Genomic DNA, 21,195 nt, shown 5'->3' with positions numbered 1-21,195 from the left:
TCGTAAGATTACCCCTCCACCATCAAACTCCTGAACAACACACTCAGACACTCATTGAAGAACTCTTATTTTTCACATTATTTATTATTGAATAAATATTTTCTGTATTGCCCAGTTTTCTTGCATAACATTCTTTGTTTAAATTTCTCTCTTTCATATACGTATCTTTTCTAGAGTACATTCTTTTGCACTACCAGTAGGAATTATGCCTGGCCCGCGGGAAAAAAAAATCTCAGGGCTGTATGTGATGTCATGTATGTACTCTGACAATAAATCTGAACTTTGAACTTCATTTCCAGAATCAAATTAGTGAACCTCTTCTGCATTACCTGTAAAACCAATAATCCCATCTGAAGTCAGTAAATTCCCCCTAGTGTGTGGGTGAGTGGTAGAATCTGGTGGGGGCCCAACGGCTGTGTGCGGAGAGGTGGGTGATGGTCAAGGAGGAACATCAAGACCTCCTGACCAACTCTTGAGACACGATTTGAGCCATTCACAGAACCACACAAAGTAATCAACAATCGTCACACATGACAATAAATGACCAGTTACCAAAACTAACAATTTAGTTGATCTCTACCAGATATTTCCCCTTGCAAAATTTGAACAAAAAGAACCCAGAATCAAATCTCACCAAGGGTAAATTACCTTCTTCTCCAGCTCAAGCCTCCTCCAGTCTGATGAGCCCTTCGCCCAGTCCTCCCCTGCCCTTCGCACAGAATCCTTCTCCTTGGACTTCCTAAGAACCTGCTTCTTTTCTTCTTCCATCAGTAACCGGGCAATCTCCTGTCAGAGATGGAGGGGATTACATTTGGCTACAAGATTGACTTGATTACTTTGCAGAATGAAGAACGACCATTGCATTGAATATTATACCGAGAAGACTCAAGGGAAACAATCCTGCCCTGGAATACAAATTGGAGCAATGTCCAGAAACAGCCAGCCCAGCACATCAACTTCCAAGAGTCGTCTTACCTCATCTTGTGCCAATTGAGCTGCTCTCTCAGAACTCTGAGTAGCCTAGATCAGAGAAGAGAAAATGATCAATGATGACTTTAGTCATACACACATGTACAATGTACATATACACCCAAGGTCTTGCTTGCTGCAGTTTACCACTCAATGTGCGTTGCTCTAATGGTAGCAAACAGCTCGAGAAGGAAAGCTCACACCATTTTGTAGAGACTGTCTGCACTGACCTCCCCACTATGTATCATTGCAGCTTCCCACACTAAGTTGGCATTCATGGGCCTTCCCCACTGGGTAAACTAGAGGAACACCACCTCACATTCCACCTGGGCACTCTACCATCCAATGGAGTGAACAATTAATTTTCTAATTTCAGGTCAGAGTCTCAAGTTACTTCCATTCTCCTTCCAATTTTGTCCCCTTTCCCAGCAAGCTACCCCACCATTCTGGAACCCCTCCCTCTATGGTTCCATCTTCTTCCACCCATGTTTCTCCACAGGATTTTTATCCCTCACTCTTCAGTTCTATCTGACCATCTCTCCTCCACCTCCTGTCCCGTTCTCTGATCCATTCCCAGTACTGGCAGCTTTTGTCTCACCCTGCTCCATCCAACACAGTTTACCCTGGAAGGAAAGGAACCAAACAGGTAGAGAGAAAAGGAATGATTGACCTTTCAAGCCAAAAGCCTCTCTTGGTTTCCCACTACTCAACTGGCTGAGTTCTCTCAGCTTCACACTCCTGTGTGTCTTTGGAAAAAGGAACACGCACTGCGGTGCAGTGAACAGACGACACCAACAGCCGTTGTTGAACTCGACCGACTGTTAATTATTAAGAACAGTGTGCGCGTTGATATTCCCCCAGCTCCCGACGCCATTGTGACGTCACTGTGGCGGATTATGATGTCAGCTGCGTGCCAGTTTTCAGCTCTGCAACCCGGTTCGCTTGCAGGGCAGCCCAGCCCAGCCCATCACACATGGTCTTTATGTTGCCCACCTCACAGCCCCTGTCCCACAACATGGCTAACATCTAGAGGAAGACAGAATGAGGAAATTTGCAGAGAAAATCTTGATGACAATAAAATGTCAATCAAGTCACAGAGGGCTCATTTTAAGCAAGTACAATTAATGAAGGTTGAAACACAGAGTCTGGTTTCAAATGAAATGTGAAAATGCAGAAAACTAAATCTCAGTTCAACTATGTGCAGCTATTGCACTAACTTCCACACCACCCCACACAACCAGTGATGTCCCCAAATACTTGGTCAATATGGGACAAAATACAAGATTCTGAGAGCATAGATCAGGTAGACAGTCAGCACCTTTTTTCCGGGACGGGAGTGGCAAACACCAGAGGACATATGTACAAAGTGAAGGGAGGGAACTTCAGGGAAAACACCAGTGGGTGCTTGGAATGGCTTGCCAGGGGTGGTGGTGGAGGCTAGAATAATAGGGGTATTTAGGAGAATAAGCAGGCACATGGAAAATAGAGGGTAATGATATGGAGAGTTTTTTTTAAGGTAGGTACAGATTGTGGGCCGGAGGGCCGGCAATGTTCTATATTCTGTAATGTAAAACTCTGATATTCTTCAAACACTACAGATAATCTGGTTACTCATGATGATTAGGGGATCAATCCTGGCCAGGACACAGGTCACCTTCCACATTCTTCTTCCACTAAGGTACCTGATATGATTTGCCAGTAGCAGGGGAGCTAATGGGGCCTTGGATTTAACATCTCATCTCTCCAGCAGTGCTGCCCTCCTCAGTTTCCGCCTGGCCACCTGAATTTAGTGAACGCCCCTGCAGACAATCCACAACCTACTGCCAGAGGCTAGCAGCGGGGCTGATGTCTTCACCACCTGCAGTATGTAAATCAGGCCGTATACAAACAGCAACAGGTCAGTTTCCTGCCTCACCCTGATCTCTTCCTCCTGAAGTTTCCGAGCCAGTTCAGCGTCCTTCCACTCGAGGTCTCTGGCACTCATTCTGGAGATACCACGCGTGGCTTCCTTCACTCCATATTCCATCTTGGGCTTTAGTCCTCCTGAGAGAGGCAGGATTATTCATCAGTCAGCACACCACGAGGAAAGAAGGCATTTCCCATCTATCACCTTGAACATTAATTCCCCATCTGCTTCAGACAAACATGAAGGGCACACAACAGGTGCCCTCCAAAAGCCTTGCCTTCTGGTGCTTTGAAACCCATGGAAAGATGGATTCAAACAGCTGGAGCCAGCATGTGTTCAGTCTCAGCAGTTACAGCCCTTTGCTGGACCAGTCCAGTGAAAGCCACTGCCCAATCTCTGTTTCATCATTCATCTAATTTCCCGCATCAAGGTCATGGCTATCCTGTCCCAGTCACTCAGGTGACAGATCCTATGATGCATAGCCTTCTCTCTGCCCCTTGCCCACCATGTGATAAAGGAACTCCCAACCAGTGGATGCAACAGAACTGTTCACATTGATCAGGAATGTTGACCAGAGTCCTTCCCACCTTCTTCACAACTGCACTCAATGGTAAATTACCACTTTGAATTTCTACCCAAGTACAATAGTCAGAGTGTTACAGCAGGGTAACAGGCCCTTCAGCCCAAATGGTCCCTGCTGACCAAATTGGTTACCCAGGCAACATGACTGTGAAGCTTCCTGCGGTGATTGGGAAGTTGACTTCTTGGGATGCCAGGCTTAGATCTTCACAAGCATAACCATCCCAACTGGTGTGACCCAACCACAAAACAATGGAATTGTCCACAATATTACGACTTGGTTTGTGGCCAACTCTAATTAAACAGCACAGTGACCGAGTGCTGCATTCAGCCTGCACCTGATGAAGTGAAACTGACCTCAGACTTGGGGTGAAGTTATGGCACTGCATGGCATTGAGATGAACTGACCCAGTTCCCTGGACCTTCCACGCACAATGAACTGTATTTGCCACTGAATGGAAACGCAATAATCCACACGGTAAAACATCTGACAGCAGCAGGTAACGTAGGCAAGTAGGAACATCCTCCAAGTTTTAAAAATTAATCAGGCTCATGTACTTAGAGCTAATTGTGTATCTGACAAGTGTACCTACGATTGGGAGTGCTTGGTTGGATAATTGTCACGAATTGAAACTATTTGTGCCCTGGGTGTGATGAGGAAATGACAACAATACTTCCCAAAAATTCATTCCTGAAAACAGACTTGCTTCATCCGAATAACCCTCAGAAATCTTTAATTTGCAATTCTCAACAGAATCCCTTTCCCCTCCCTGGGGGCTGCAGCACATTTAAGTAAAAGTCTAGTTTTCCTTTCACTTCATTTAACATAAAAAATTATGTAGCCATTAGGAGAGAAGTACAAAAGAAACCTAAATGTGGCTATTTCACAGGGAAAGGGGCCTAGAAACATTGAGCAGAGTCCTGTGGGGGGGAGGGAAGGAACACATGAGGTGGTAGGTGGATACAAGTGGAGCGGGGAGGAGAGAAAGGAACTGAGGGAATAGACGGAGGGGCAGAGGGCTGAAAGATGTTCTCTGATAGCAGAAAGAAGGGTGATGGGATAAGGGAAACCAAGAGACCATGGGGAGGGGCTTACCAGAAACTGAAGGTCGATATTGATGCCACCTGGCTAGAGGCTGCAGATAGGGAATCCAAGGTGTTGTTCCTCAATTTGTGGTGGCCTCAACCTGACAGTACACGAGACCATGGACAGTCATGTCAGGGTGGGAATGGAGTGTGGAAATGGTGGGCGACACAGAATGGGGATTGTGTCGTTGAACACCTTCACTCGTCCACTACAACAGCAAGAACCTCCCAGTGGCTAACCCCTTCAACCCCATTGCCTCTCTGACCAGGTACCTCTCAGCTCTTTTCTCCCCCTGCATCTACCTATCACTTGCTCTTCAGTGCTCCCTCCCCTTCCATCCTCTTATTCAGGTTTCCTCTTGTTTTTTGGCATTCCAGAAGTGGCTCCGCCCTGAAACGTCGATGCTGCGTGACCTACTGATTTTCTCAAACACTGTTGTGGACTGCACTCAACAAGTACAGACCTCATGTTGACCTTCACCAGGATGTTGCCTGGATTAGAGGGTGAGAGCTATGGGGAAGGGATGAACATGCTGCGTTATTCTTTCTGGAGCATCGGAGGCTGGGGGAGTGACCTGACAGAAGCACATAAAATAACAAGAAGCATTGATTAGATAGATGGAATCTTTTTGCTTGAGTGGAAATGTCACATACTAGAGGGCACAGATTTAAAGAGAGAAGGGGTAAGTTTAAAATCCAATTTTCAAAGTGTTTTTCTTACACAGAAGAGTAGCCTGGAGCATTACACTGGGATGGTGGGGGAAGTAGATACGACAGCAATGTTTAAGAGGCATTGGAGAGATGGATGGGCAGGGGATGGAGGGACACCGTGTGCAAACAGTTAGGATTCATTTAAATTGGCATCATGGTTAGCAGAGACATGGTGGGTGAAAGGTCTGTTTCTGTGCTGCACTATCTCTGCAAAGCACCAGGAACACTTCCACCACTGATATGAACAATGCATCTACGTGGTCTATATGGATTTTAGCAAGGCATTTGACAAGATCCCCGATGAGAGATTCATTCATCAAGTCATGAGGCATGGGATCCATGGAACCTTGGCTGTGTGGATAAAAAATTGGCTTGCAGGTAGAAAGCAGAGAGTAGTAATGGAAGGAAAGTATTCTGCCTGGAGGTCAGTGTCTAGTGGAGTTCAGCAGGGATCCATTCTGGGATCCCTGCTCTTTGTGTTTTTTATAAATGACCTGGATGGAGAGGCAGAAGGATGGGCCAGTAAGTTTGTGGATGATATTAAGGTTGGAGGAGTTGTGGACGGAGCTGAAGGTTGTTGAAGGTTACAAGAGGATATAGACAGGATGCAGAGTTGGGCAGAAAAGTGGCAGATGGAGTTCAATCCGGACAAGTGTGAGGTGATGCAGTTTGGAAGGACAAACCAGAAGGATGAGTACAGAGTTAAGGATTGGTTACTTAAGAGAGTGGATGAACAAAGGGACCTTGGGGTCCAAATCCATATATCCCTCAAGGTCACTGCACAGGTTGATAGTTGATAGAAGGCCTAGGGATGTTGGGATTTATTAATAGGGGGATTGAGTTCAAGAGTCGAGAGGTCACGTTGCAACTCTACAAATCTCTGGTGAGACCCCACTTACAGTATTGTGTTCAGTTCTGGTCACTTCATTATAGGAAGGATGTGGAAACTATGGAGAGGGTGCAGAGGAGATTTACCAGGATGTTACCTGGATTGGAAAATAAGTCTTATGAGGCAAGGTTAGCAGAGCTGGGACTTTTCTCTTTGGAGCAAGGAAAGATGAGAGGAGAATTAATAGAGGTCTACAAGAATATGAGAGGCATAGATAGTGTGGACAGCCAGCATCTGTTTCCCAGTGCAGGATCAGAAACACCAGAGGACATCTGTACAAATTGAAGGGAGGGAAATTTAGAGGTGACATCAGGGGTACATTTTTTTCAATGCACAGAGTTGTGGGGGCCAAGGATGGTGGTGGAGGCTGAAACATTAGGGGCATTTGAGGCTCCTATACAGGCACATGGATGGAAGAAAAATAGGTTACAGGGTAGGGAGGGTTTAGTACTTTTTATTTTAAGGAATATATGGGTCAGCACAAGACCGAGGGATGAAGGGTCTGTAATATGCTGTAGTGTTCTACATTCTATCCACCTAAAGCTCCAGATGGGGCCTGTTATCTGGCACAGAAGAACTTGGTGTCAAAAGATGTATTTGTGTCTTGGGCGCGAGACTGAATGCAAGGCCCTCTGATTCAGAAGCAATACTACCCATCGAGTCTAGACGGATCCTTGGTTAAAATGTCCATTATCTGAATATCAAGACAAATTGCTGCATCAAGGACAGCGTTCAACCTTAACAGGGATATAAAGGAAGGGAAGGAATCCTGCCACTGGAGGTCCTCGGCGAGCTTCACCAGCGCTCTGACACCAGCTCCTTTGCATTCAGCCACTCAGCAGAAAGTGGCCAGAGTCACCTTGGCACAGCTTAAACATGTTCTGCTAAGGGTTGATTAAAAGGGGACAAGAACATTGACAAATTACAATGGACACTGTTCACTGAGAAGTTTACTGAAACGGTCACTGGTTTGGGAAAGATGGGAGGAGGTGGGGGCAGAGAGGATAAACTAGGAACCGACAACAAGGATAGCAGACATAAAGAGATCTCCAGGGCGACAGTTGTCAAAGGGTGGTGGACCCAGAGGAGCTTTGAACAGCAGAAGGACACTGAGATTACAACAGAAGATGAAAGGTAAGGCAGAGAGACAAGGAGTGGGTGCTGAAGGAAGGCAGTGAGGCATGGAACAAGAGTGTGGTGGTGACCAGCAAAGGGAATCAGAGAGAATGATGGGATGAGCAGGACATGAGCACACATACTAACCTCAGGACACCTTCTATGACAACACAGGAAACGTGACACCAGTTAGCATCATCCTTTTACTCTGTTGGGGTTGACTGTGCAATGAATATTGGTCAGGACAATGGGACAGTATCCCTGCTCTGTTGTCATCCTGTAGCATTGCTGTTTCTCTTTTCAGATACCGCCTGATTAGTTGAGTTTTTTTTCAACATTTTCTTGCTGTTTCCCACCAGGAATTTTGCACATCCTTCAACAGCAAATGAGGCTGCTAATTCTCAATGGCAGAATGGCACATTTTCTCAGTACTGCACTGGTGTGTCACATGAGACAGCTTGTGTTTTGCTGGCTGGTTGAAAGCTAATGGTGGGAGTGGGGCAAGGTGCTGAGATGGAACCAGGAAGGTGGCCATGGTAGCAAGAAAGGGGGAGTGATCATTAGCTTGAAGCAGCAATGGATGGGCATGTACCTTAATTCCGACTGGCCCGATACACACAAGAGAGAGAAAAGCCTGCAATGTCAAGGAGCAAGTGGAGCAGTCCAGCACTTGGGTCAGGATTAAAGTGGCCTTTTGTTTGAGGGATTTGTGGGTAATAATTCTTGCAGAGTAGTAATTTCTCAGTGGAAATCAGTAATGAGGGAATTGTTGCAGTTGAATGAACAGATATCGTCTCCTATGGGGTGAGGGCAAATGAGATGGAATTCCTCGAGCTTGTCAGCTCTGTCCCAAAATATCCTCATGACCTTAAAATCAATTGTTCCCCTTGTTTAGCTTAAAGAAACAGGGGCTAAGGATACAACCAAACACAGACGACACAGTAAACACTTCAAGTATTCAAGGGAAAGGGGAGTAGGAGAAGGGTGCTGTAAATGTTCATTTGGTTGTCTTACCTCATGTGTTTACCACACCACGGGATACCGATATTCCTGTACCACCTCACCCAATTCCTGACCAAAGGGACTTTATATTGTCCCCTCCCACCAAGCCCAGCCCAGAGGTGGAAGTCGATTCCAGGAGTCACTGAAAACACTGAGCTATCCACACCCAGGTGCTCTGCCTTTCACTAAGCAGATCTTCCATGCACCATGCAACTCACATACTCAACAGTAAGGTGAAAGGAAAATTGATGTTGCTACCTGGTTCCAGGCATTCATCTTCGCTGATCAGCAGGTCAGCAGAGTCCGACAGTACTGAGGGCCACCACTTCTTTCTTCTCTTGCCATCATCTCTGCCCTTTTCCCGTCGTCCCGTCAGCTCGTCAGGACTGTAGTAACATGACCCAAGAGGTTTGGGACTACAGTCACACTTTGCTTTGTCCCTGTTCTTCTGGCTGTGAGCACCACAATCAGTCCAGCTCCGGGACTCGTCCCACGCACCAACAGTCTTGGGTCGAGCTCCTTTGTTGAGGTAATTGGAGTCAGCCTTGGAGGCTGAATTTAGGATGGGTGGAGGAGGCCTCACTGGTGGCTCCTTCCTGCGAGGGCAGCTCTCATTCTTCTGCCTTCCAGTGCCTGGAGAACTATCATCAGACTCAGGATCAGAGCAGCAGAGCCCATCAGTGGAGCCACGTGCAGCTGGCTGGCCGATCCAGTTGTCTACTCTGACCTTTGAATACGATCCTCCCACAGCTCCCCTTGGCTGGGAATCATCTGAATCTCTGTTTCTCTGGCAGCCACTTGCAAACCTGCTCTTCCTATCAGGTTTGTGCACCCTACTATTCACATGGTCTGGCATGCACATGGACACAACAGGGATGAGAATGGGTCAGTAAATGTTAGACATAACACAAAACATCGATGGAGGACTCAAAAACATGAACGATCATAGAAAACCATGCAGCTAAATTATAGCGCATTATCATTAAAAATCAAATCAATTTTTCATCCTAAGACATAGCTGCAGCATTCAAAAGAGAACTTGGTAAAGGAAAGTCTTTGCTGAGTTAGGAAGAGAGGGAACTAGCTGGTTTCCTCTCATCAACAGCCAGTAAAGATGCAGGTTGAAGGGCCATTTGGGGGGGGGGGGTGCAAGCATTCCAAGACACAAACCCACTGTTTCACCAGGTAGAACGATCCCCACAGTAGACAAGTAGAGAACAAATAAAACATAAATGATGCAAATGTGAAACAAAGTGCCAGAAATACTCAACTGGTCAGGCAGCGTGTAGGGTGGGAAACAATGATATACTTCAATGCCCCTGAATCTGATCCTCTTCATCCATTTGTCGAGGAAAGGTCATCAACGTGCAATGTTAACTCAGCACCTCTCCCTGCAGATGCTGTTTGACATATTGAGTTACTCAGCACTGCTCTGAAGAGCAGAAGCCTGGTGTACATCACAGCCTTGGGTTCAATGACCAGAGGCTTGATCAGCAGACTGCATGCCAACTGCTAGCCTTCAGAAGGATAACCCTCGGTATCTATTCAAACAATTAATGCAGAACAGATTCAGGATGAGGCTATTTGGCCCCTCTTGTCTCCTTTCCCATTCAACAACATAAATGATCTGGCATTTCTGCACTTGTCTGCACCAACTGCAAATCCTTTCATTCTCTTGATATCCAGAATTCTATTCATCTCGGTTTTGAATATACTGAAACCCAGTCCCCAGCCCTCACACCTAGATACTAGTATTCCAATAATTCAACATCTCTAGGAAAAATATTTTCCTCTCAACAATTTGCTGGCTCCTAAATTTCAGTCTGTGATCTGTGCTTTCAACACTTGGGCCAAGGGAACCTTATTCCCTACCTCATCATGGGAAAAATTTTGCACATTTCTCTGAAATTCCTTCTCATTCTTCAAAACTGGAGAGTGTAGCCCTCATCTGATTATCCTTCACACAACAGACCCTTTCTTCCCACATCATCCTGGTGAATAATTGCTGCACTCCCTTCATTACAAGCCTATCTATCCTGAGGGAAGGAGAGCAGATGGACACCATATTTCAGTTGCAGTCTCAGCAGGGACCATGTCATGTCCACCCCCGCACACCAATCTTGCAATTAAGGCCATACCATTCACTTCACTAATTCAGTGATTCCCCTACAGAGAGGTACAGGTGCCTCAGAACACTATCCTTTTGTCTCCATGCATGTTATCTGACCTGGCGAGTCCCTCCAGCTTCCCATCGTTTGCCCACCTTAGCACAAAAATTTCAGGGGCCCAGGCAGATGTATTCAAAATGTTCTTATCCACGGGTGTGGTGCCAGAAGTTTGGAGGGAAGATCATGTTGTTCCGTTGATTAAAAAAAGGCTCAAAAAATAATCCAGGAAACTATAGACCAGTGAGCCTGTTCTAAGAGATTGGATATACATGTATTTCGATAGACAAGGACTGATTAAGGATGGTCAACATGGCTTTGCCTATGCCAGGTCATGCTTTACCAAGTTTAGAGTTTTTCGAAGTTACCAGGAAAGTTGATGAAGGAAAGGCTGTGGATGTTGCCTACATGGACTTTAGTAAAGCCTCTGACAGGTCTCACAATGGGAGGTTAGTCAAGAAGGTTCGGTCGTTTGGTGTTCATGGTAAGATAGTAAATTAGATTTGACGTTGGTATTACAGGAGACAGCAGAGAGTGGTGGTGGATGATTGCCTCTCTGACTGGAGGCCTGCACATTGTGGTGTGCCTCTAGGACTGGCAGTGGGCCCATTGCTGTTTGTCACCAATATCAATGGCCTGGATGATAATGTGGCAAATTTGATCAGTAACTTTACAGATGACACTAAGATTGGAGGTGTAGTGGATAGCAAGGCAGGCTTTCAATGCTTGCAGAGGGATGAGGACAGATGGGCTGAAAAATGGCAGATGGAATTTAATACACACTAATGTAAGGCGTTGCACTTATGGAGAACAAACCAAGGTAGGACATTCATAGTAAATAGTAGGGCATTGAGGAGTGCAATAGAAGGGGGATACATAATTCCTTGAAAGTGGCTTCACAGGTAGACAGGGAAATAAAGAGTGTTTCTGGTATATTGGCCTTCATAAATGAAATCATTGAGTAGAGGAATTTGGATGTTATGGTGAGGTAAAGAGGTTGTGTGTGCCCTTACAGGACAGAGGTAAAGAGGTTGTGTGTGCCCTTACAGGACAGAGGTAAAGAGGTTGTGTGTGCCCTTACAGGACAGAGGTAAAGAGGTTGTGTGTGCCCTTACAGGACAGAGGTAAAGAGGTTGTGTGTGCCCTTACAGGACAGAGGTAAAGAGGTTGTGTGTGCCCTTACAGGACAGAGGTAAAGAGGTTGTGTGTGCCCTTACAGGACAGAGGTAAAGAGGTTGTGTGTGCCCTTACAGGACAGAGGTAAAGAGGTTGTGTGTGCCCTTACAGGACAGAGGTAAAGAGGTTGTGTGTGCCCTTACAGGACAGAGGTAAAGAGGTTGTGTGTGCCCTTACAGGACAGAGGTAAAGAGGTTGTGTGTGCCCTTACAGGACAGAGGTAAAGAGGTTGTGTGTGCCCTTACAGGACAGAGGTAAAGAGGTTGTGTGTGCCCTTACAGGACAGAGGTAAAGAGGTTGTGTGTGCCCTTACAGGACAGAGGTAAAGAGGTTGTGTGTGCCCTTACAGGACAGAGGTAAAGAGGTTGTGTGTGCCCTTACAGGACAGAGGTAAAGAGGTTGTGTGTGCCCTTACAGGACAGAGGTAAAGAGGTTGTGTGTGCCCTTACAGGACAGAGGTAAAGAGGTTGTGTGTGCCCTTACAGGACAGAGGTAAAGAGGTTGTGTGTGCCCTTACAGGACAGAGGTAAAGAGGTTGTGTGTGCCCTTACAGGACAGAGGTAAAGAGGTTGTGTGTGCCCTTACAGGACAGAGGTAAAGAGGTTGTGTGTGCCCTTACAGGACAGAGGTAAAGAGGTTGTGTGTGCCCTTACAGGACAGAGGTAAAGAGGTTGTGTGTGCCCTTACAGGACAGAGGTAAAGAGGTTGTGTGTGCCCTTACAGGACAGAGGTAAAGAGGTTGTGTGTGCCCTTACAGGACAGAGGTAAAGAGGTTATGTGTGCCCTTACAGGACAGAGGTAAAGAGGTTGTGTGTGCCCTTACAGGACAGAGGTAAAGAGGTTGTGTGTGCCCTTACAGGACAGAGGTAAAGAGGTTTTGTGCATCATGTTCATGACAATAAAAGAACCTTCAAACCAGTGATGACCTAACATTGTACTCCAGCTGCCACTTCCTTATTCCCCACATTAAATCCCGTTAAACTCTGACATCCAGACTGACCAGTTAATCTTTTTTCTTTCTACACATCTGCAGAAGCTCTGTTATTTTCTTGTTTTGCCCTAAGTTACCCTATATCCTACTTTTGTCTTCCCATGATGGTGGCCTTCTCAATTCTGGAAATTTCCCAGTCCTTTAGCTTTGTTTGAGGACACTTTAATACCACATCTATGGCTAAAACAATCCTCCTATTGGAAGCAAATCACGAAAGTCTGTAGACACTGATTCAAGTAAAAAACATGATGCTGGAGAAACTCAGCGGGTCTGTGTCCTTTATGTAAGAAAGATAAAGATAAAGAACCAACATTTCGGGCTTGAGCCCTTCATCAAGGAATGATCAAGGCTTCTTGAAGGGTTCAATCCTGAAACATTGGTTCTGTATCTTTACTACATAAAGACACTGTGTGACCTGCTGAGTTTCTCCAGCACTGTGCTTTTACCACAATCCCCCTGTTGCTTTTGTTTTTGCCTTCGAGGGATATACGTTGTGAATTGTGTACAAATTTGTTACAAGGTTAGTTGTTGCCTGCCTTTAGTCCCATGCAGCCAGGAACAGGCCCTTCAGCCTAACTCCTCCATGCTAACCAGGTTGGCATTCTGGGCCCATTCCGTTTGGACCATATCCTTCTAAGCCTTTCCTATACATAGATCTGTTCAATATCTTTTGAACGCTGTAATTATATCCACTTCCTCTAACAGCTTGTTCCAGATATAGATTGCCCTCTAAATTAAATAGTTTTCCCTCGGTCCATCTTGAATCTCTTCCCTCTCATTTTAAATCTATGCTTCAATTCCAGAATTATCTTAATTAAAAGGCCAAAAAATGTAGATTTAAAACTCTGCAACAATTGACAGTTGAAAATATTCTGCAGTTAAGGCATTGCCTATGGAAAGAGAAACATTCAGCATTTCATGCTGTCAGCAGATCAGAAATGCTGCCTTCTCTGCCGAGTACTTCCAGCCTTCTCTGTTTTCATCTTGTGTCTGATTATCGAGTCCACTGACTCCTGAAGAGAACTCTAAGGTCGTAGATGTACAGGGAACTGCAGAGGCTAGACGTGCAGTGCAAAATGAACAGAAACATAACACTGCGGAAAAGGGGACACAAAAGAGATAGAAATAACAGCAGGCCTAACGTCAGCAGTAAGTGGCAAGAGTGATCGATCGCAGAGGAGAATCCATGTCCAAGTTGATCCACAACTACCAGTCTTGATCTTCAATAAGTAAATATGAAGTTAGGATTGGGACAAGCAGCCAATATTCTCAGCTTTGCAATCATTTGGCAATTTCCACCGCAAACCCATCACCAAGCGCTTATCACAACCACAAATCACCAATACCGGATGGGGCAGCACCACCAATCATCAGACCCACCACACAGCTCATTAACTTGCCTCAGGCAATACTTCCCAAGATCACGACACCATCCCAGGATGTGGTGCTTTTCACATTAATCCAAGTATTTTTTTACTTCTTGATTCCAGTTTTATGAAAGGGAATTTCTGATCAGATGTCTCAGAAGAACAAAATCTTGGATTTCCAGCTGAACCCACAGCCAAAAATCTCAGGAAGCTCTAATCCAGCCAAGCATCCCACTGGTTAAATTAACTCACATCACCAGAGGGTTCCACCATCACTGCAAAGGCCATTCAATGCCCAAAACGCGCTCTATAGCATTACCTCCATTTCCTTCAAAGGCATCATCCAATGGCTCATGATCCATCACCTGCTGGTGTTTCCGCCTCAGCTTCTCTTCTTTCTCCTGGAGTTTACGAGCAATGGCCTAAATAAAGGGTTTGAGAAAGAGGAGGAAAGCTACATTCCAGGAAAAAAAGACAATGTACATTTGCAACTGTTCTCCTCCCCCTCACTTGGAAAACAGACATATCCAACACACCCAGAGTTACTGGGTCTGCTATTGGCAGCAGGCATTGGCCGCATTGTCTGGAGTGAAGTAGCAACGTTGTGATTGGTGTCTGACCACTGCAAGGACAGTCCATGGATACCCTCAGGATTAGTCTGTTTCTAAAGGGTAGCCTCTGGACATTTAGACTTTGTCCACCCGAAAGGGTACAGGAGAGAATATCTGTTTGATACTGTGTCACACAGGAACACCAGATTACAATAAAAAGTATGAAATTGGGAAAGAAAAAACAAAATCAATCCCAGGTGGCAAACAATGAAGATATGGTTTGATTTGATCGGAGACAGGATCAGCCTGGTTCGGTTTCCCATTGTCCCAATGTTGGCTGGTAGAAGGCAGGAGGGCTGTGATTGAAGCAAAAGAGAATGTCATGTTGGAGCTGGAAGGGAGAATGAGTGTAGGTGAAACACAAAAGTCTACAGACCTTGTGATTGTAGTGAAAACACAGAAATGTTGGAGGAGCCCAGCCGGTCTCTCAACATAGGAAGGTAAATTACTGACGTTTGGGACCTGAGCCCTTCTTCAAGGTATGAGGAAAAAGCAAGACAGCGTTTTGCTATGTAACATTTTAAAGATATTTACAGTAAATAATTTAAAGCTAAATAATGAGACCATGTGTCAATTCAGGGAAAGAGCTCAATAACGCCCAGCATATTCAAATGCCCCACATAGCAGTAAAATTTGGGTGCACTTGATTACAAGCACGGAGATTGGACGGGTTTGATCAGTCAGAGATGTTCAGCATTGGAACAGGTCCTTCAGCCCACACCCTCATTGCTGACCATCGTGCATTAACTCCATATCCTACTCATTCAGCTGCCTATCCAGATATCTCTCAAGTGTTCTTACTGTTCCTGCCTCCACCTCTTGTGGTGTTTCATTCCAGACAACTACTCCTTGTTTGAAAAAAAATGACCCCTCATGCCCCCTTTAAACCTCTTTTCACCTTAAACCCATGCCCCTAATTTTATACACCCCTGGCATAGGAACAGACTTTGTCTATCTACTCTATACCTCACATCATTTTACATATCTGCCACTTCTCAGCATCCTTGGAAAATAGTCCCAGCCATATAACCCAGGCAACATCCTTCTGAATCTTTCTGCACCCTCTCCAGCTTAATCTTTCCTCTAATATGGTGACCAGAATTGCAGGCAATGCTCCAAGTATGATCAGCCAATGTTTTGTACAAATGTAATACAACTTCCCAACTCCTGCACTCAATGCCTCGGTCCATGGAGGCCATGCGGTTCCTTCAAGATTGGAGTGACTGGGCTTGTATGTACTGGAATTTAGAAGGACGAGAGGGGACCTGATTGAAACATATAAGATTATTAAGGGATTGACACGCTAGAGGTAGGAAACATATTCCCAATGTTGGGGGAGTCCAAAACCAGAGCCCACAAGTTTAGGCTATTTAAAACAGAGTTGAGGAAGAACTTTTTCCATATAACCATATAACCACTTACAGCACAGAACAGGCCAGTTCAGCCCTACTAGTCCATGCCGTAACAAATCCCCACCCTCCTAGTCCCACTGACCAGCACCCAGTCCATACCCCTCTAGTCCTCTCCTCTCCATGTAACTATCCAGTCTTTCCTTAAATGTAACCAATGATCCCGCCTCGACCACGTCTGTCGGAATCTCATTCCACATCCCTGCCACTCTTTGCGTAAAGAAATTTCCCTCATGTTCCCCTTATAATTTTCCCCCTTCAATCTTAAACCATGCCCTCTAGTTTGAATCTCCCCCACTCTTAATTGAAAAAGCCTATCCACATTTACTCTGTCTGTCCCTTTTAAAATCTTAAACACCTCTATCAAGTCCCCTCTCAATCTTCGACGCTCCAGAGAAAAAAGCCCTAGTCTGCACAACCTTTCCCTGTAACTCAAACCTTGAAATCCTGTCAACATCCAAAGAGTTGTGGATCTGTGGAATCATCTGCCTCAGAAGGCAGTGGAGGCCAATTCTCTGGATCCTTTAAGAAAGAGTTGGATAGAGCACTTAAAGATAGTGGAGTCAAAGGATATGGGCAGAAAGCAGGAATGGGGTATTGATTATGGATGATCACAGTGAATGGCGGTGCTGGCTCAAAGGGCCAAATAACCTACTCCTGTATCTATTGTCTTCACCACCTTGTCTACCTGTGTCATCTTTCTCAGTTATACCCCTAGGTGTCTCTGTTGTACAATACTCCCTTGGTCCTGCCATTTACTGTGCATGACCTGTCCTGTCGAAGTTTATCTTCATTGCCGATATTTGGCCACCTTCCCCAGATGAACCTTCTGCACTTCCCATTAACACCATCAATGTGAGTGTCACCTGCAAACTTACCAATCATGCCTCCTACATTCAAATCATTAATATATATGACAAATAACTCCCACCCAGCACAGCTCTCTGAGGCACGGCACCAGTCACAAGCCTCCAATTTGAAAAGACTCCACTACCACCATCTTCCTCCTACCTTCAAGCCTGGTTCCTGTGTGATATGACCTTCTAGACCTGCAGACCACACTAGAGCTTGTCAAAGACCTTGTTAAAATCCTGACATCTACTACTCTGCCCCCTAGGTCACCTCTTCAATAAAGCCTCAGTCATGTGACATGATTTTGCACACGCACGCACACATGACTATTATCGCTAACCTGAGTAAATCCTTTCTCCAAGTTTCTTTGCCACTGTCACTCCACTAATCTCAGTTGGTGTTTCCGAGCTTATCCCTGCTGGCCTTCTGAAATAAAGGCACAACATTAGTTATTCTCAAGTTTTCCCACACCCCACCCATGGCTAACAGTGACAGAAAATCTCTGCTAGGGCCCCAGCAATCTCCTCTCTTGCTTCTCTTATCATCTGGAATGCAAGTGGTCTGACCCAATGGATTTATCCACCTTTTCTGATGGGACACTCAATATCCCTCTAACAGGAAGATGCTGGGCTTGAACTTATCTTGATTATAAGAGCCTCCCACCTGCCAGGTGTCCCTTCACTTCAAATTTAGTACGTTTAATAGATTAAACTATAATCTCAAAGCATTCACTCAAATTTTATTTTTAAGTTCCACCTTCAAGGCCTTGTTGAAGGATTTCCTCAGGTGTCCTAAGTCCTAACCTGATGCTTTCCCCAACCAATAATGCAACTCCTTGCCCACAGAAGCTTCTGTACATTAGAACACAAACCTGCAAACCCCGCTCCTCCCTCAACTGGTTCAGTAATAGCAATAATACCTCAGTCCAATGCACTGATCCATGCTCATCAGTCTTCTTGCATTGAAATAAATGGTCCAGCAGGTTCTGCTTGTCCGAATTCATCAACTTTCAACGAACCGAAAATTCATAAGCTTCTGCTGAAGACATGGAGAACATAGTCCTCCATTCAAAGTTTGACCAAGTTCAGAACTTTTAGCAGAAATACTTTGCTGAATGAATTTTTTCCTATTTTATGTCCCCTGGGCACTGCTGGAGTGATCCTGGATAATGAACCTTACACGGTGCCCCGAGTCCCATGCAGGACTCAGTGCACAGAAACATCACAGGGGTACTGCATTGCCATGAAGTCCTACCTCATCCTTTTCCTCCTGGCGCCGCTTTTTCTCACTCTCCAGGGCCAGCTCATCCTGAATCACTTGAGCCATCTGGTTGTCACGGAGCTCCCTACAAGATTGGAGAGAAGCAGATGAGGAAAATCACGAACAATAACAAGATGAGATGCTTGTGGGAATACCAGCTTCAGAGAGGATGTCAATGAGAGAGAGAGAGAGAGAGAGAGAGAGAGAGAGAGAGAGAGAGAGAGAGAGAGAGAGAGAGAGAGAGAGAGAGAGAGAGAGAACAAGAGCACAAGAAAGGAGTTAAAGTGAAAACAAGTGTGAGAGGGGAAACCTGAAATCAAAAATTAGTGTTCATGCTATTGGGTTTGAGGTTGCCCAGGAGGAATAGGATGTGTTGTCCTCAGGTTTACACCTGGCTTCACCCTGCTGCCAAGGGCAGATGTATCATTTATGGAATAGTTAAAATTTTAGGTGACCCCCACCCCCAATCAGGTTCTTCTTTCCATCTCTTCTTTCCTTCATGTCCAAGACTCTCCCACCATAGGAAACAACCTTTCTACATCTACTCTGTCCTCCCCCTCCCTTTCCTAGTTGTCTCCCCCTAACTCATCTGCATCTTTTCTATTTCCCGCACACCTTCCCCTTACCCCCACAGATGTAACAAGGACAGGATTCCTCTCGCATTTAAATGATCAGCTTGTAAGATTGAACGGTGGAGTAAGCTGGAAGGGTTAAGTAGCATCCATCCATTCACGTTTACCATCAGTAATCTAGCAGTGCTTACATCTCTCGGTGGTGCCGCTGAAGGCGGATTTGAGCTTTCTTATTCTCCTCCTCTTGCAGCTTCTTGGCCACTTGCAGATCATTCTGAACTAAACGGTTTCGTTGTATGTTGGATGCCAAGTGATGTTCAACTAAGACAGGGACACAAAGTGAGTTAAGATTGCACTGTGCTCTCACAATCAATTCAGCATCCTGAACAATATCGTATCTTGGCAGATCACATTGGCAAATACCAATGGTTTGAGCTTTTTAAACTGGAACAATTTCAAAGTACCATGCATGGAGCTCAGAAAGATTTGGAAGGCTATATTTGTCTGTTTGTTCCATCATTGAGACTCATGGATTCAAGTGACTAAGTACTGTCTGCTCTTTGACTCTGACCCAGTCCAACCTGGTGCAGAATCTGAGGCCCATTGACTTCAAATGTAATAGAGAAAAGGAAGACAAGGTGAAAGGGAAGGCAATTTGCTGGTTTCTTCGATTATCCTCCAAAGAATGAATGGGCATTTAATTAAAATAGGAGATTTAAGAGTGGATGTGGAGAGAACGTTTCCTCTTGCGAGAGAACCTCGAGCTAGGAGTCAGTGTTTAAACACAAAGGGATGTACACTTAAGACAAATTGAGATGAAGTCCTTTCTCTGAGGGCCACCAGCCTTCTCAAAGTGTTGGAAGGAGAATATCTTAATGATAGAGGAAAATAGATTCTTAGAAAGCAAAGGGTGAAAGGATATCAGGTCAAGGATTTGTGTTATGAATAAAATCTGATGAAATCTACAGTAAAACCCGCTATCTAGAATTCAAGCAAGTGGCAACAAAAAAGCAAACAATAAACAGGCTTAAAATAAGGGTTTATGATTGATGCGCCTTTAGTTCCACCAATCTCACAATACACAATCATTAAGCAATTGGAAAATATACTTATCTAGCACCTACCAATCCTCATAGGTGCTGGTTACCAGGGGATTTACTTTAAAACATACCTTTTAAAAGAAACCAACATTATGATAAATAATGTCTCTGGCCCACAGCCATACCAGGGTTGTGGTGTTTCTACGGCAGGGAATCTGTGCACCAGAGGCCCAATCATTCACACCAGGACCTTGGAACCCAGGCTGTGGATCCAATGGGACATGTCTTCCTCAGCTGGATCAGGGTTGTGCAGGTGTTGTGAAACCATGGGAAATGCCAGGCAGGGTGACCAATACAGTAAGATCCGGCCCATTCACTTTCACAACCTTCACCCGTACCTCAAGTTACACAAACTCCCTGTGGTCAGAAGGGTGCAGGCACAAAGCTTGCTCCAGAGACTCGGGCACTTGTATTATCCAGGCTGAGATGTCAGAGATAATTGTTCTTTGTCCACTCTGCTGGATATTAAAATGTTGAGTTTCCTTTCAGATAACTTGACATAGCGTCCCGACCAGCAAAAATGCATCCCTCGAAGTCAAAAGGACGAGGAAGACCGGAACCCGAACCAAACTGCTGTCACACCCTCTGGTGCTCCCATACCATGAACACGATGTAAAATTCTACTTGGCAGCTTCTGAATGAATCTTCCTCGTTGCATGGACCAGGGTAGCCTCAGGATAGATGGAAGCACTTTACGAAGTTTATTTTCTAATGAAGGCAAACCCAATAGGTTGAGTGCAGTCAACAATGAAATGAGTATCTGTTCATCTCTTGCAATACCTGAAGCAGAATTCCCAGCTCCTGCACGAATGAGACATGGCAAGGGCTTGATCTGACAACAGAGAATTTCTTAGCTCCTGTACTGAGAGGAAGCACAGATTGTCATTCACACATTTTCCAGGATCTAGCCACTATTTCAAAATCGACCAGAATCAGAATTTATTGTCATGAACATGTCACCAAATTCATTGTTTTGCAGCGGCTTCACAGGTACAAATATTGTTATAAATTAAGATTTTAAAAAAAAATAAATTAGTGCAAAGAGAAAGAAAGTGAGACATTGTCTGTGGTTCATTGTCCGTTCAGAAATCTGAAGGTGGAGGGGAATAAGCTGTATTTGTACCATTGGGTGTTCGTCTTCAGGCTCCTGCACCTGCTTCCTGAAGGTAGTAGAGCGAAGAGGGTATGGCCTGGGTGGTGGTGGTCCTCAAGGATAGAAGCCCCTTTCTTGAGACACTGTCTCTTGTAGATGTCATCGATGAAGTGAAGACTGAGCCCCATGATGATGATTCACAACTCTCTTCAGCGTTTTCCTGTCCTCTGCATTGTCCCCTCCCTCCCACTGCCATCTCTCACTGCCCTTTGTGGTGGTGCTAGGTATTGTTGCAGCACCTCTGACACTCCCCCAGTGCTGATGGGCCAGGAATGAGATCC

General features: G+C 45.2%; 1 protein-coding gene and 1 long non-coding RNA gene across 6 annotated transcripts in view; one reads left to right on the top strand and one right to left on the bottom strand.

Annotated features, from left to right (window-relative positions):
• Positions 1–21,195, bottom strand: part of ccdc50a (coiled-coil domain containing 50a) — an 80,842-nt gene that overhangs the window by 24,401 nt on the left and 35,246 nt on the right. For 2 of the 3 annotated variants that reach the window (XM_069897639.1, XM_069897640.1), the window contains exons 3-9: positions 18,853–18,982; positions 18,084–18,174; positions 14,277–14,379; positions 8,517–9,107; positions 2,885–3,012; positions 976–1,020; positions 649–786 (exon numbers count right to left, since the gene is read on the bottom strand). In XM_069897639.1, the coding sequence (XP_069753740.1) occupies positions 649–786; positions 976–1,020; positions 2,885–3,012; positions 8,517–9,107; positions 14,277–14,379; positions 18,084–18,174; positions 18,853–18,982 (1,226 nt within the window). The remainder of the gene's footprint in view (positions 1–648; positions 787–975; positions 1,021–2,884; positions 3,013–8,516; positions 9,108–14,276; positions 14,380–18,083; positions 18,175–18,852; positions 18,983–21,195) is intronic. The other variant, XM_069897641.1, reaches the window with a different exon arrangement.
• LOC138742769 (uncharacterized) lies at positions 573–20,798 on the top strand. Of its 3 annotated transcripts, none has more exons than XR_011344390.1 (3): positions 573–2,080; positions 4,919–5,044; positions 20,251–20,798. It is a non-coding gene; the product is annotated as an uncharacterized lncRNA (long non-coding RNA). The 3 variants fall into 3 exon arrangements; XR_011344391.1 differs by having other exon boundaries at positions 573–2,272; XR_011344392.1 differs by lacking the exon at positions 573–2,080 and adding an exon at positions 2,281–2,866.

This window comes from Narcine bancroftii, chromosome 9, assembly GCF_036971445.1.
Source record: "Narcine bancroftii isolate sNarBan1 chromosome 9, sNarBan1.hap1, whole genome shotgun sequence".
NCBI lineage: Eukaryota > Metazoa > Chordata > Chondrichthyes > Torpediniformes > Narcinidae > Narcine > Narcine bancroftii.
The sequence above is the reverse complement of the archived record's forward strand: the minus strand, read 5'-3'. Positions and strand labels throughout refer to the sequence as shown.